This window comes from Schistocerca americana, chromosome 5 (assembly GCF_021461395.2).
Source record: "Schistocerca americana isolate TAMUIC-IGC-003095 chromosome 5, iqSchAmer2.1, whole genome shotgun sequence".
Lineage (NCBI taxonomy): Eukaryota > Metazoa > Arthropoda > Insecta > Orthoptera > Acrididae > Schistocerca > Schistocerca americana.
In genome coordinates, this window is record NC_060123.1 from 340,413,234 (window position 1) to 340,430,270 (window position 17,037).

The following is a 17,037-nucleotide window of genomic DNA, read 5'->3' on the forward strand; positions in this document are numbered from 1 at the left end:
CACAAAAGTGCAGGGCACTGAAAAGAGTCTGAAAGATGACATCAAGAAGTATGCTAAAAACCAGTCTTGAAAATAAATCTCGTTTAAAGATGACCAAGGAAAAGCTTATGGTTCTTTCCAATCAGCTAATAGCATCAGACACAGAACAAGGGCAAATTACAGAAAAGAAAAAAATACTCTAATATACTGAGAATTTTTACAGTAACATGTACGATAAAGTCACTATCTTAATCCTAGATGAACTGGATGCCTCTTTTTCCCAAATACCAGAAATAATCACCTCAGAGGTCAAACATGCTACAGACAAGATAAAAAAGGGACCACACCAGACAGTGATGACCTCTCAGTCAATATTTTAAAGTTATTTGCACAATGGAACAAGATTGGAATAAAGCCAGAATACATAAGAAAGGTAGTGCTAAAGATTTAAATAACTAGCACCCTAACAGCCTCCTGTCCAAACTGTAGAAAATTTTTTTACTAGGATTTTGATTATCAAATCACTTGACCTCATCCAACCCATTGAGCATGCTGGGTTCTGTGCAGGGTTTAGTGCAATTGATCATATCCTCACTCCACGCAAAACAATTAGTAGAACAAATGAGTACCAGCTACCTCTTTGCCTTACCTTCATAGATTTTGAAAAGGCATTCAAGTCACACAGTTTTGTTTGAAGTTCTAACAGAGCAAGGAATAGGACAGGCTTAAAAGTCTTATAGAACACACACAAAACTTCCACAGCATTTGTATATGTAGTTAAGAAACCAATGAATTTACCATTGAAACAGGTGTAAAACAAGGTGACTATATCTCCAAAACTATTTTCAGCAGTCCTCGAAAAAGCAACGTTCAAATCAGACTGGAAAATAAAGGGAATCAAAATTCTGGGAAAGAGATTACATAACCTCAGGTTTGCTGATGATATTTTACTACTTGCAAATAGTGTAGAACAACTCCAAATATTGGTTAGTGAACTTGCGTCAGTCTGCTCTGAAATTGGACTAAAAATGAACTGTGATAAAATTAAGAGGGAGGGAAATTCTACATATCTGTCTGGCGCAACTGCAAAGCGTCACAGAATACATCTACATGGGTCATCTGCAAAATATGAAAGGAGACCTAAAACCAGGTATCTCTTGATGTATTAAATTAGGCTGGCATGCTTATGGAAGATTCCCTTCAGTTTCAAAGTCCAAGATGTTGGCCAAGCTGAAGAAGACAGTTTTTGACTAATGTATACTACCAGTCACAACTTGTGGCTGTGAGACGAACATTAAATTAGTTCACTGTCAGAAAACTAACAGTAGCCCAAAGAAATGGAAAGATCAATGCTGGGCTACGCAACGAGTTTACATCAGGTAGAGAACAAAGGTCAGTGACGTAACAGAAAGAGTGAATACCCTGAAATGGCACTGAGCTGGTCCTGTCCCTAACAAAAGATGGCAGGTGGTTAAAACAAGTACTAGACTGGAGCCCAATTTACCAAAAACTACCAAGGGGAAGAACATTGGACAGAGACTTAATAAAAACATCTTGATTGAATTGGTAATAGGGAGCTCAAGATTGGCAGAACTGGAAGAACCTGTGGGTATCTTGTGTTGCACGCCAGCTCAAAGAGGCCAAATCATCAAGTGATCGATGATGATGATGATGATGATGATTAGTTTGTGGGGCGCTCAACTGCGCGGTTATCAGCACCCGTACAAAGTCCCAACCTTTGCTCAGTCCAATCGTGCCACTGTCATAAATGATGATGAAATATTGATAACAACACAAACACCCAGGCATCTGGAGGCAGGTGAAAATCCCTGACCCCGCCGTGAATCGAACCCGTCAAGTGATCGAATTGGCTGATGACAATTGTATGGGAACAAATCATTAGTACTGTGTTGAAAACACCATCAAATGCACACAGGCATTTTTGAGAGGATACACAACTTTCTTAATTTCAGAAGGAGGAGCTGGAGATACAATCATATATCTGAATCTTACGAGAGTTGCTTTTTCAACAAACTGCTGAGATTCTTCTCTTGAGCTGTGTATGTACATTTTCTGCAACATTAGGAAATGATTATTAAACTTATCTGCTACACCTACAAGGTGAAGAAAAATACCTAACCGTACGGTCAGCATGCAATTCATAATCCACATTCAAGACAAAATTTTATCTAGAAAAATCCAATCAGATTAATTTTGACAACATATGCATGGAACTGTTTATCAGCCCACACTACTGCATCAGTCATCTTAGATGGTGGGGCATCAAACCCACATCCAATCGAGCTATAGTTTGAATCCTTATCAGGTTCTTTTTTTATTGTTTTTTAAACGCTAATTCCCAGTTCTCACTGTTTATAAGCAGGACATCATTCTATCATATGACAATAGTCTATTACATGACAGTGACATCCATTAAACTGCATGCACGTGTCTACTAAACACGCAGTGCACAACCGTAACCGGTTCATGTAGGGCTGCTTCCCAATGGAATACACAAACAATGAATATGTTATCGATTGGTGCTGGGTGCAGCTGACAACCAAGCTCCTGCTGCTCATGCATATCCTGTATGGTCCCTCAAAGCCACCATCAAGATAAGGATGTTTCTTGTCACTCAGAACAACATCTTTGGGAAATTGGTAACCTTTGTCAACAAGTAACGGACAGAGGTCGTTCAAGGCCTATACATACTGCACATACAGAGGACGTGATTCTTGAAAGCGTTCACCAATCACCATGGTGACATACCCATGGTATTGCAAGGCATTTCCAAATATATGAAAGACTGGTTATTGAAGTGTTTCACAATGAAGAACTGCATCCTTACCATTACATGTTATCCAAACACAAGTAGCCAGACAACGGCATTTAATGGGTATAGTTTCGTGAATGGCTTTTACACCAAGTGGAACATAATGAACATTTTATAAACAACAATATATGGACTGAGGAATCTAGCTTCACTCTTAGAGCTATTTTCACCATTCGCAACAGCCATTATTGGTGTAACACAACCTACACGTCACTCGTAAATGTGACTTTCAGGTACACTTTGGTATAAACCTGCGGGCTGAAATTGTGGGAGGAGAACCAGGTAGTTTAGCCTACCTAGTGCACGTTTATTTTTATCTCACTGGATAAAGATGATGTTACTGTATCCACTATTATTTTCTATAGGCTTTATTTGTGACGTGGACGAATCAAAGTAGTCCTTTACGCCTGTAAGTAGCTCATGTTATATCTTTATGTTTAAATAAAGGCTACAGTAACAGGTGGGATTGGGTTGGAGGAAGAGACCAAACTGCAAGGTCATCGGTCTCATCGGATTAGGGAAGGATGCGGAAGGAAGCCGGCCGTGCCCTTTCAAAGGAACCATCCCGGCATTTGCCTGGAGCGATTTTAGGGAAATCACGGAAAACCTAAATCAGGACGGCCGGACGCGGGATTGAACTGTCTTCCTCCCGAATGCAAGTCCAGTGTGCTAACCACTGCGCCACCTCGCTCGGTGGAAATTGGATACAATTTGATGTTTAACTGCAAAAATTTGATACAAACACACTGTTCGAGTCATGTTCACATCAAATATCACCAAACATCAGTGAGTAGGCATATCTGTTCCTCATGATATTGCCTTGTCTCACAGAGCTAATGAGACAGCTCCAACACAGCTCAGAGTTCATGCTACTTGTTCTTCACCATGTTCCGCATACTTACAGCACTGTCAGAGCCTCTTTCTTTATTTTTTTAAATGACTTTTCTATTAAACCTATTGGTAGGACTACATTTGGTAGATACACTTTTGTCTTGAATGGGGAAGAGGAATCACATGCCGACTGCCAAGTGTGGCATAGTTTCTTCACTCTACACATCTATATCTACACTATGCAAACCATCGGGAAGTGCATGGCAAAGGGTATGTCCATTGTACCAGTTATAAGGTTTCTTCCCATTCCATTCCTGTGCATGCTGTAATTTTTCTAATATTGTCCTCATAATCGCTATGGGGGTGATAAGTGGGTTGTAGCATACCCCTAGAGCCAGTACTTGAAACATCGTTAGTAAAATTTCTTCAAGAATCTGACAGTTCAGTTTCCTCAGCACTTGTGACACACTCCCATGGGTCATACAAACCTATGACCATTTTTGCTACCCTTCTCTGTATACACTCAATATCCCCTGTTAGTCCTATCTGATATGAGTCCCACACATTTGAGCAATATTCTAGAATGATTTGCAAGTAATCTTTTTTTGTAGACAGACTGGATTGCCTCAGTATTTTATCAATAAACTGAAGTCTGCCACCTGCTTTACCAGCAACTGATCCTATGTGATCATTCCATTTGATATCTCAAAAACGTGTTACACCCACGTATCTATGAGGTGGCAAGTTCCAACTGTAACTGCACTGTAGTCATAGGGAACTATATTTTTTCATTTTGTGAAGGGCACAATTTTACATTTCTGCACACTTAAAGCAAGCTGGTAATCTTTGCAACACTTTGAAATCTTATCGAGATCTGACTGACTGTTTATGCAGCTACTTCATTACAATAACTGGATCATCTGCAAAAAGTCTGAGGTTACTATTGTCAAGAAGGTCATTTATATGCAATGTGAACAGCAAGGGTCTGAACACACTTTCATGGGGCATACCTGAAGTTACTTTTACATATAACAATGACCCACCATCTCCGACAACATACTGCATTCTCCCTATCAGAAAGTCTTCAGTTCATTCCATTTGATTACCCTATGATCATACTTTTGACAATAAGCATAGGTGTGGTACTGAGTCAAACATTTTGGAAATCAAGAACTTCTGCATCTACCCGACTGCCTTGATCCCAAGCTTTCAGTATATCATGCGATACAAGTGTGAACTCAGTTTCACATGACTAAAGTATTCTGAATCCATGCTGGTTAGCAGGGAGGAGGCCATTCTGTTCGAGATACCTCATTATGTTTAAGCTCAGAAAATGTTCAGATACTACAACGAACTGATGTGAAGGATGCTGGATGGTATTTTTGTGGCTCACTTCTACTACTGTTCTTGTGGACGAGTGTGACCTGTGCTATCTTCCTATTACTGGAAACGGCTTTTGTTCAAGGGCTCTACAATAGATTATACGTACAAGAAGAGCTAAAACTGGCCACAAATTCAGTATAGAATCTGATAGGTATTCCATTGGATCCTGGAGCTTTGTTCAGTATTAATGATTTCAGCTGTTTCTCAACATCACACTCTTATTTCACTCATGTTTTCGGTGGTCCAAGGATTAAACTGGGGCAACATTTGAAAACAGAGTTAAATATTTCAGCTTTATCTTTTCTACCCTCAATTCAACTGCCGTCTCACTCATGAGTGCCTGGAAACTGACTTTTGTGTCACTAACAGCCTTTACATATCACCTGAATTTCTTCAGGTTTTGTGAAAGATCATCTGGCAATATTCAGCCACAGTAGACATTCAAGGCATCATGCATTGCTCTCTTGACAGCCAAATACATTTCATCCAGCACCTCTCTATCTATAGCCCTACACTACAATTTACACCTATTATGCAGTAATCTCTCGTTCTTTAGAAGTTTATGTACAGTGACTGTATGTCATAAAGGGTCCCTTCCACTATGAACTGTTCAACTGGGTACACATCCATCCAGTGCAAGGTTAACTGTCCATTTAAACTTCAGCAGTAGTTCCTCTACATGCTCCAGCCCTGTGCTGAAAGTTTCAAGTTCCTCATTGATAACTGATGATTGTTTTTTAATCTGGTTTACTGAATATATAAATCTTTCTGCTTGTTTCAGCTGTCCTTTATACTTAGGTAATCACTATTTCAACAATTGTGTCATGGTCACTGATACCAGTTTCGATGTGGACATTCTCAAAGAGGTCAGGTCTATTTGTTTCCATTAGATCCAATGTATCTCCATCATGAATGGGGTGCCTAACTACCAATTTTAGGTAGTTTTCAGATAAGGCATTTAGTACTGCTTCACAAGATGTCTCATCACACCAACCACTAACAACACTAATATTCCCATTTAATTGTTGGCTGATTAAAGTCTCCACCAATGGTCACAGTATGATTTCATTTGATTCAATAGCGATCCTAGACTCTTTCGAAGCTTCTGTGCCAACTATGCATGCCACACTGCAACTGCCACTATATTGTGACTGAATTGCTGCTACTACCACAGTTAACAAATGTGTGTGTTTTCCCCCTGAAATACAAAAACTTTTTGCAGTCCCGAAAAGACTGCAGAGATTTCATCCAGCACCACATCATTCCCAATTTTGATGTTAAGGAAAACATTTTTCTCCTTTGTGCCACTCTTTTTAAGTTATATTCTTAACTCTATTTGTCCTTACTATACAAGGTTCTCAGGACCTCACCAAAAAACTGAGGGATGATAGGTCACATAAAGATGATCATCTTTTGTTAAAGAACACGGTGTTTTGGTCTGCCATTTATGTTTTATGTGCACACCCATGATGCGCACTGCCACAAGAAACGGAGTTTGCGTTCTTAGCATACTGGTGATTGCAGGCATGATACAAGAACCAGATTTTGAGGGCAAAGTGATCTGTAGATTTAGCAGTGAACCTTGAAGTAGCACATGTGCTGTGTGCCAAGTTACTATATAAGGTCCTGTATCTCTTTGGAGATTATTACAGCCCAGAAGTATAGTCTTCAAAAGATGCAGATTTTTATGACCAGCTTATTACCCACATCAAATGCAATGGTTCATATACCACAGATTGAATAATGTTGCCTTCAACACGTTTTATTTACAGATGGGGCCTTCTTTACACGTGGCAGGTATTTCAACAGTAGGAACAGTCACGCTGGAAATACTTGAGTCTCCAAGCGGTTGCTGTTAGATCGTACCAGCGAAAGTTCTCCATAAACATGTGGGCAGAAATTGTGGATTATGATCATCTAGGATTTGTAATATTTCACCTAGGTTAACTGGAGCAGGTAAGTTACAGTTCCTGCAGACCACACTACGGGGACTGCTGGACAATCCCCCCACTTGCTATGCACACAAGTCTCTGGTTGCAGCATGATGGAGCCCCAGCAGAGTTCAGCATTGTTACGTGAGCACAGCTAACGCTCGATTTCGGGGAACACTTGGTAGAATGAGGAAGAGGTGTTGTATGACCAGGGCATTTGCCCAAGTGGACACCCCTTGGTTATTTTCTATGAGGAAATGCCAAGAGCAGGTTTACATTACTCCAACTACCACAAGAGCTGAGCTGACAGGCAGAAACACTTATGCATTCCACAAAATCTGACAGAATCCTGACATGCTCTCTAGAGCTGGTCAGGTATTGATACAAATGTGTGCAACGTGTACTGGGGCACAAAGTAGGCTTTTTGAACAATTTAAGACAATTACAGTCATAACACTAATAATAATAAGTAATTTTTGTGCAATTATTATTCTTTTACTTTCAACATTGCAGCACAGTCAGCAATCATGATAATCTAATATATAAGAAACTATCAGCCTCGATTGCGATACTGAAACCAACCTGTACCTAGGTTTCAGTCCAAATAATTGAGCCTTCTTCAGAAGATATACCTGAATCTATAATTTGTCTATAAGAGGGCATGGCCTACTCAGGCTGTTTTAGTTTCATTTCTAGACCATGCCCTCTTAGACAAATTATAGATTCAGGAATATCTTCTGAAGAAGGCTCAATTATTTGGACTGAAATCTAGGTAAAGGTTGGTTTCATTACCACAATCGAGGCTGATAGTTTCTTATATATTCAATTACTATTCATTACTGTAACATTAATAAAAATAAAAAATCCACTGTGTGACCTATCATTTCTGCAAGTTTGTCAGTGAGGTCCTGAAAAACATCAGGTATTCTATGCTAAGCATGTTGTCCATTCCTTTCAATAAACATTCAGCCACAAGGGTATGTTGGATGCCAATATCATCCCAATAAATCCTCTAACATATATTCCTGTTTATTGATTCTCCCACATGCAAGTGGAACAACAGTCTTGATAATCAACTAACCTAATTTAACTTCTCTTTAATAAAAACTTTTTCTTGATCTTTCACTTTTGTAATGCCCACTTTCATTGGTAGACTTTTTAGACAGCTCATCAGACTTCCTTTGGCCATAATCTTGTAAGGATTGCCAACATATATTTCCACCTAACAATACTGAAGGCTTTGTATGTGTCCACAAATGTAAGGAAGGTACTTTTATTTTTTTCTTCACCCTGTCAGACTGCTCAGTGCCGGAATTTCTTCTCTTGTACGTCTTCCCTTCTTGTTACCAATGTAATCTTCATTGAGTGGCGCTTCAATTTTTCTTTCTCTTTTTTTGTTAAGCAATTTAAAAGCATAATGTTTTATTTGCTAACCTCGCCACTGACAATGTTATGGAAATACTCTTTAGGAAATCTGAGTTCATGAATCATCCACTGTTCTCTCAAATTCTGACTGCAGTGCTGGATCACTTATTTCTTCCACATCAATCATCAAACGCAAAATTTATGAGATTAATATCTCTAACAGAACACGAAAAAGATGCAGTCCTGTAATACTTAACATACCCATTTCCAAATGTATTAAATAATTCAAAGCAATTCACAGATAAGTTAACATGCACCATTGTAAGGATTGTCCATGGAAAGCAAAAATGTTGTTCAGCTATTACATTCCAAGGATTATTACCTACCTTTGCAACAACAGGATAACTAGTGAATCTTGCTTCTACTGGGGCATACACATTCTGCAGGTTTTGATGAAGTGTCCACTTACAATTCTTCCGCTATAATTATGTAGCATTTTATTTAACCTCTGGATGCATAACAGGGAACATTTTAATCCAGCAATCTTATATTGCCACTGAACTGTCTTAAAATTACTTTATTTTCTGGATAATTCTTGGAAATGTGACTGACATCCTACTGGGAAATTATCTGATTCAAATAAATGTTATTATTTTTATTTATTAATGTTTTAATCCCACACATCTAATGCATGACAGGGTCTCTGACTCCTTGGCAATAAAGTGGTCTAGCAAATAGGTTATTCCATATCTGAACGTACTCTGCAAACCACTGTGATGTCTTTGGCAGAGGGCACATCCCATTGTACCAGTTATTAGGGTTTCTTCCCGTTCCACTCACGTATGGAGCATGGGAAGAATGACTGCTTCATTGCCTCTGTGCATGTTCAGAAAATACCCATATGTAGAAATTAAGTTGTGATATGAATGTAAGACGACTCATTCTACATCATAATCATGCAAAATGACCCATGGAACTAACTAGCAGTAAATGTTTATACAAGTTACTAATTCAAAATGAACATAAAGAAGCACAGCTCATCTTGTTCTGAGTAAAAGATACATTACGCCCCACCCACTTTGAAGTCCGAGTTGACATTTATAACATGCATCAGAACACTCCTCAGATTTCTCTATAGCAGAATAGATTTTCGAATTTACCTTGCAATTTTACTTGTTTGATACAAAAAGTGTTTGAAATACCTATGGACTAAGTCAACAATGACTGATTATTTTTATAAATAGCTGAATCACCCACATAACAGGGTTCACATCATAATGATGATGTGTATAAATTATTTAACGTAAGCGCTACCAACAATAAGACATAGTTCTCAAATTATGCTGTAGTCCATTTGTCACTAACACCACAATTTGGGGTGGATGAGGGAGGAGAGAGTGTTGGGATCAAAGTTCCAAAGTGCACATATTGAGTCCACTATCTTCATGTAACTTCTCACTTGGAGGTTAATTATTCATGCACAGAAGGAATTATTTTGAGTTGCGTGTGCTTTTATACAAACTTCTTGTGGGTATATGCTGAATGAGCTAGGAAAATTAATCACTGCATATTTACCTACAGATGAAATTTATGACCAACACATTTGAATTTTGATGCAATTATGAAATTAGACAACAAATGATCTGCACTACCCTGTAATAAATCTTATTTTAGCAAATAATTTAAATACAAAGTTGTACAAGTGCTTGACAAAGTCTGTGAAACCTAAATGACGAGCAAGAAGCCCTATATACATTAATTAACATGTGCAAGCTGAACGTATCTATACTTTCCTAATTCTAAAAGTTGGCAAAATACAAGTGGCAAACAACTAACAGCTCTACTTGAAGCGGATTAATACGGAAATACTCAGCATGTATCAGTGTATGCAGTAATAAACAGCAAAAATAGATTTTACATATCAACTTGAGCACACTGTGTGTAAATCAAAGAACACTGTAACATGAACCAATTGAATGAGGCAGTGAGGCCGTTATGATACTGACCCTCATACTTGAGGAGCCAGACTTCAGCCTCTGCATTCATCCTGATTTGGGTTTTGCTATATCACTTCAGGCAAATGCCAGGATGGTTTCTTCATCGAGATTATGCCTAACCACTGTCCTATCGTTGCAGACTGTACTTATTTATTCTGAGTATATCTATATTTTGTGATATTGATTTTTATTTCATTACCATGACAATTCTTATGTCACTGATAGATGATCCATGGGCGAATTAAAGTAAGTAAATATGACACTTCCTGTGTTAAAAAAAAATTACATAATGTTCCACAGACGTGCATCGGAACCCCTCAACCTGACACACCTCCGACGAACACTTTTTTACCCGTCGCCAACTTGATTCTCTTCATCTTTCCCCATCATTTTAATTGCAGATCTCCAAGCTACACGTATTTTACATGTTAACACCCAATAATTTTTTGATTTTTTACGAACCTGTAGCCAACATCATATAAATCTGCACTCAGTGAGGAATTTCCACAACCTATCATAAGAATAATGTCCTTTGGCTTGATATATTTGTGCAACAGGCCACATAGTTCCGGGTACTCTCCGTACCTGCAAATTAAGGTCCATTAACGCTTATTATACACAAAGTACCGGTGTCAACATCATGTTTACATGTCATATGGGTTACGCCGAAACTAGTGCCTTACCACTCAAAAGCCCTGGTTCCCCGTTTCTTGAAAAACGAATTCCAGAAATCCTTGTGACTAAATTCTTCGTGAGACTTTGGTAAAAGGCTCATTTATATTCTGCGCAACAGGTTAACAAGCTTTCAGCGTCTGAAAGCTTAGCGGCTACATGAACACAACAAAAAATATTCTAACCAGAGGACATTCCCTCACACCTCTTCATTTCATTTTAAATTACCTAAATGCTCTGGCACTACGAGAGTATCGATACCACACCGATTCGAATAAATGCGTCATGTAGCTCTGCGACTTTTTCCACTTTATATTTATACCCGTAAATTGAAAACACGTGGCAGGGGATACTGTTTCTTGTAGTATATAATTATTTATTATGCTGTTTCCTATTTCAGTTCATGTGTCAGAAAGATGTTTATTCGATAGTATTGCAATATTGGTTGCCAGTATAATAACGCTTGATACAAGAGTCCATATTAGTGCCAATAATAATAATAACAATAATAATGATAGCCTCTTAACACTAATTAGCCCCAACACACGATGATGTTTTCTTAGGACTATGAAAATAGTGATTATCATCATCATTCTTCAGGTAATATTCTTTCGGCCTGTTCTGACCTCAGTTCAGTTTATATGCCAGAAGCCAATAAAAATAAAAAAGACCTCAGTTCATCTTCGTGTCAGCTTCCTGGGTGTCTTTGGCCAATAGGTCTGTGTGACAGTGTCACTCTCGGAGACACTGCATTATCCATTCTTTCTAAATGATCTTCCCACTTGCTTCTACAGGGTGTTCAGAAATTCCCATTAGAAACTTCTAGGACTTAAGAGGGGACTGAGTAGATAATATTTTGCATTGGAACTCATGTCCGGAATTGTACCATTCCCATACTGCAAAAATTTTAAAACATGCTGTTAACGTGATATGCAGGAAATCCATGTTCGAGCCCGCACAAATTTTCACTGTCGTCATGCGATTATGTAGCTGATGGTAGTCCATATTCGCAACTACGAATACATTTCCTCTATCTCATGTCGACTATAATCGCCTGTTCCTTCGGACATGCATGCATTTCCGAACGAACTTTGTATCTTAATTCGGATTAATAGAGGCACTGAAACATTAAAGTACTTTGACAATTATCCTTATTTATTAGATGTGACCCAGTACATAACTTGTTTTACAGTTTCACTAATTAATAATGAAAGAAACAGAAAGGAAACTTAATCAGTTTTCACAAACACTCTTGTTTACAGTAGGGCCACTTTCAATTCGGGTATGCTGCATCTCCTTGAATCACCACAGTCAAGCATGCTGTTGGGGAAGTTACTCCTTTCTCGAAGCTGTTGCGTAATTGTGGGCAAAAGCGTATGCCATGTAGTCAGACATTGTGGATAACGATCTTGATAAAGGCAATTAGGAGCTTCTCCATCATCATGAACTTCGCCATACAGAAGTATATGTCGGTGTATTCTGGAAATGTGTACTCAGCCATGTTGCTTTAACACTCACAGACATGTGAATGAAGCACGAACCAAGCCAGAGGGGTGCGACAGATATCAAACGACATCAGCCGATTCGATGTAAGCACCCTATACATAACTAAACTGTTGCTTGCATACCTAGCAAACATATTTTCAATTGGCTGTAGCACGGAAACAGTACTTTCAAAATACTGTCTACTCAGTCCCCTCTACAACTCCTAGAAGTTTGTAGCGGAAATTTCCGAACATCCTGTATATTTGTCCACTTTATCCCATATTGCAAATGTTTGTAACTGATTCTGCATACCCTGGTTTCTTATTTTATCAAAGCGTGTGTGTCCCAGTAGTGCCCTAAGGAATTTCATTTCTGTGTCTTGTATGTGGTTGTGGTCTTTCTGTCTTAACATCCACATTCCACTGCCATATAGGATAACTAGCACTACCATCTTCTTATATAGCTTCAGCTGTGTTTCGGTAAGTGCTGTTTTCAGCAAATTGTTCTGCGCATTTCCTGGTAACTTCCTAATTTATTAAGTATCTATCATAATCACACGAGATATCACAGTCTAAATAGCGATGAAGTTGAACCCATTCTAAACTTTTGTCATTTAATTAATCATATCTGTGGAATGCTGTGGCTACTGATTTTGATGTAGAAATTTTAAAATTGTGTTCTTTACTAAAGTTATTTTGTAAATAGATAGCTGTTTGAACATTATCTTCAGTGTTTTACATAATCATTTAGTCCTCAGCATATGCTAGAACATTTGAAGTGGTCCTTCTTGACATAATTCTGGATCACGCCTCATGCTTCCATCTGTGTAGGATATCACCCACATAAATGTTAAAAAGCCTGTGTTATAATACACATCTTTGCCTTATTTCCTGATTAATAACTATATTTCTCCTACTGTAACTGGGTAAATTGAGCCTGAAGTAGGTGCCATGTTATAAACCTTTTATACACTTTATTATGTGTTTAAGGTAGCCTGGTAGAGCCATTTTATTTCATAATTCGTGCCTGTCTGTTTTATCGAAGGCCTTCTCTAGATCTACATATGCCATATATCTGCGCAAATGATATTCCCTTCTGTCCTCTAGCAGCTGTTTCATAGTCAATACGTTGTAAATACAAGCTCTCCCTTTTCAGAAACTATTCTGATCGTCACGTTCTTCATGCAAGAGTGTCCCTACTATTGGCTTGAATCCATTAGTTAATATGCCTGTGTATAGCTTATAGGTTGAATTCAATATACTTATACCTCTGCAGTTTGTGAGTTTATTACTTTCCCCTTTGTTAAATACAGGAGAGACAGTAACTATTAACCAGGGATCAGGGAACCCCATTGTCAGCCAGCAGACGATTAACACACGAAGAAGGCCGAGTCTGAGAGTAAAAATTCTCCATTCTTTATGAGTTCTATATTTATGCCATCTGGTCCCAGTGACCTTTTGTTCTTTTTTTAATATTGCCTCCTAATGCAAGGAAGTCAATACTTTTTACTAATAATCTTCAAGATTAGTAGAAATGCTTATAATGTTCAGTTCATTCACCATGTGTTATTACATCTATTTGTGTGTTGTCTCTTTGAGGTATATTTAAATCCATACATATTATAAAACAGTGGGCCAATCATAGCGCCATCTGGTTTCCCCCTTCAAGCTAGACAAGTTTTGTTCTTTGTAGTTTTTTCGTTTGACGCTTATTTCGTGAGATATTTGGCCCAGTCACGATCAATGGACCACCCTGTGTATATATATATATATATATATATATATATATATATATATATATATATATATATATATATATGTGTGTGTGTGTGTGTGTGTGTCTTTAACCACTGGAGCGATCTTGACCCAACTTGGCACACATATCCTTTACTGTCAGGCAACGATTTTTATGAGGATAAGAACCACCTACCTAACATAGTTCAGAAGATATGGCGTTATAAACAATAAGATGCCTGAAAAACTGGTGCGCATGGAGCTTTAATACTTTTATTCTTTACTACTAAGACACTCATACAGTCGATTCAAATTAAGAAAACTCCTGACACTTGAGAGCGTTTTGACAGCTTTCAACTGTGAAGCACAAATGGTTGTAGGCGAAAACAGAACTGTAGCCAGTTATAGAGCTATGCAAAGGCATTTCCATAGAGATGTCTACATAATCGTGTTGTAAACACACGAAGCAGCTGTGTCCAGCCTACAGAAACTGTCTGGGATAACGTTCCTTAATTTGGATACTGTACTCATACATTTATAAATTATGCATTTCTTTCCATAACGGTTTCATCATTTTGTAGGTGTTTTCATGATTACTTGGATGTTTCACTACAAACATATTTTATTTTCACTTGTAGTAGAAAATTGGCAAAATGACTACCTGGACAGTGATAGGTTTATCAGCTAGTCCTTTAATAATTTATATGCGAAGCCTTTGGCCTCATCTACATCATGTTCCACGTCACAAATGTTTCCCAACTGTCTCTGTGTGTGCTCTTTTTGTTAGATATTTGGCTGTGTTTCTAGCAGCTATGTACTGTTGTCTAATTTGATCTGTTTTTAGCTGTACTTAATTTTCATACACTATTTTCTGTTTCACTGTTCAAAGTGGTTTGTTTACTCAAGACTTCAGCTACAGCTCTTTTCATGCAATTCTTTATGCTCTGCTGTTCTTCATTAATGTCCTTCTATATTTCATTTTCTACCAAATATATGTTCAATATTTGATGATAGAGAGAGACCAGCTACTGATTTTTCTTTAACAGCATAATTCTATAATTTCCGTCATTTTAGTTTCCAGTAATCATGTCTTTCTTAGTTTTTGTCTGTCTTATTCCAAGAGCTATTTTGGACATCAGCAAATAATGACTGATGTATATATCACATCCTCTAGATACTGTTACATCATTCACTAGAGATACTCCTTTTGTATTAGCTATCAAATAGTCAATGTTTGATCTAGAAACTCTATCTCTCCAAGTGTACTTAAGAATATCCCTTTTCCTATAGAATGCATTAGTTACCTTTAATGCATTAAATGTGCAATATTCTCGTTTCTTCTGGCTTCCCAAAAGTATCCTACAATGTCCTTGATAGGAGTGTTCTGAACTCAGGCATTCCAGTCTGCACAAAGTTATGGCATATCTGTTTTATTAATCTCTCTGATGGCAGATCGCAATTTCTCATAGATTTTCCCCATCTCTTCTTTTCTGCCTTCTTATGGACTGTAAACCTCTACTATTGTCATATGTCCTGTAGATATTTTAAATTGCACTAACGTAAGTCTCTCATTATAAAAGATATACGTGTAATCCTTCTTCTCTACTGTGGCGATAGTTGCTTCTCTTATATTTTGATGTAATTTATATTCTTGTAGATCCACTGTTCCCCATAATTTAGTTTTGTTTCATATAATGTGGCTATATTTATCTTCTTCTTTTGCAATTCATTCTGTAGCTGAACTTCTTTTCAGCAGACAATTCTGACTTTCCAAGTTGCTGAACTGAGTGTGTCTGCTATTCCAAATGAAGGTGGTATGAGTCATAATTTTGCTGTATGGCAGTCAGTCAGCTGCTTACATATTAATGTTCTGATACCCTAGCATGTTCTGATGAACATTTGTTCATTTTCATTTTACACTTTTATTTTTAAAAAGTTTGCTCATATTATTTGTTTATTGCTGAGAGAGAGATGTACCCACCTCTTAATCAACTGTTCTAATAGATTTTTGTGTTAAGAATTACGATATGACTGGTGTCAGTAATTCTGTGTCCATTTGCTCAAGTATTATTGAAAATTCACATATGAAAATGTTATAAAATTCTTGGGAAGTAACTTGTTAATCAGGCGTTACATGCTCGGGTTTAGAGATGGTAAATTGGACATTAGGATTATGTTTTACATGAAGTATCTACAAAAGTGTATTCAGTGCAAGAAAACATGCAAAAAATGGTTCCTTGATTCCACAGTTATCACAACTGTGTAACACATTCATTATTTTTTGAAAAAAGTACAGTGATATGGATTTAGGTAAAAATACATAGATATTTTCAAATCATGTATATCATACAAGAGGCAGTAACATAAATTCCAAATAAATTTTGGAACTAGGTGACATCTAGAGTAATGAGTCAGTAAAGTCATCTCTCAGTTCCTCACATTTGTTCACCTTCTTCTTATCATATTTACAATGACCTGAAAAAAATAGATCTATTGAGATAGACCAACTATTTATATTTGTTAGTGATATCAACAACTCTTGCATATATTTAAAACATAAAAGATACAGGAAATTTTGGCACTAAATAGTACCCAATTATGGTCCATTTTTATAATTTTACCCACACATATGCTGATTTATTTTTGGTTTTCAAATATACTGTCTTCTACAGAATACAGTGTTTCTTTCGTTATTCTCATTTTTTATCCGTACATGTTCGACACCTGCAATAAGTCCCACTTTATTTCTGTAAGATATTATACAACCTTTTGCTTGGTTTTCTACTTTGCGTATAAATACTATAACAAGAACTTTTTATTTTATTGTG

General features: G+C 37.4%; 1 protein-coding gene across 1 annotated transcript in view; it reads right to left on the reverse strand.

The window, feature by feature from the left end:
- LOC124615857 (eEF1A lysine and N-terminal methyltransferase homolog) overlaps positions 1 to 11,228 on the reverse strand; it is an 82,909-nt gene extending 71,681 nt beyond the window's left edge. The window contains exons 1-2 of the mRNA XM_047144016.1: positions 11,003 to 11,228; positions 10,782 to 10,904 (exon numbers count right to left, since the gene is read on the reverse strand). Of these exons, the coding sequence (XP_046999972.1) occupies positions 10,782 to 10,904; positions 11,003 to 11,094 (215 nt within the window). The 5' untranslated portion in view covers positions 11,095 to 11,228. The remainder of the gene's footprint in view (positions 1 to 10,781; positions 10,905 to 11,002) is intronic.
- Between the last annotated feature and the right edge of the window lie 5,809 nt (positions 11,229 to 17,037).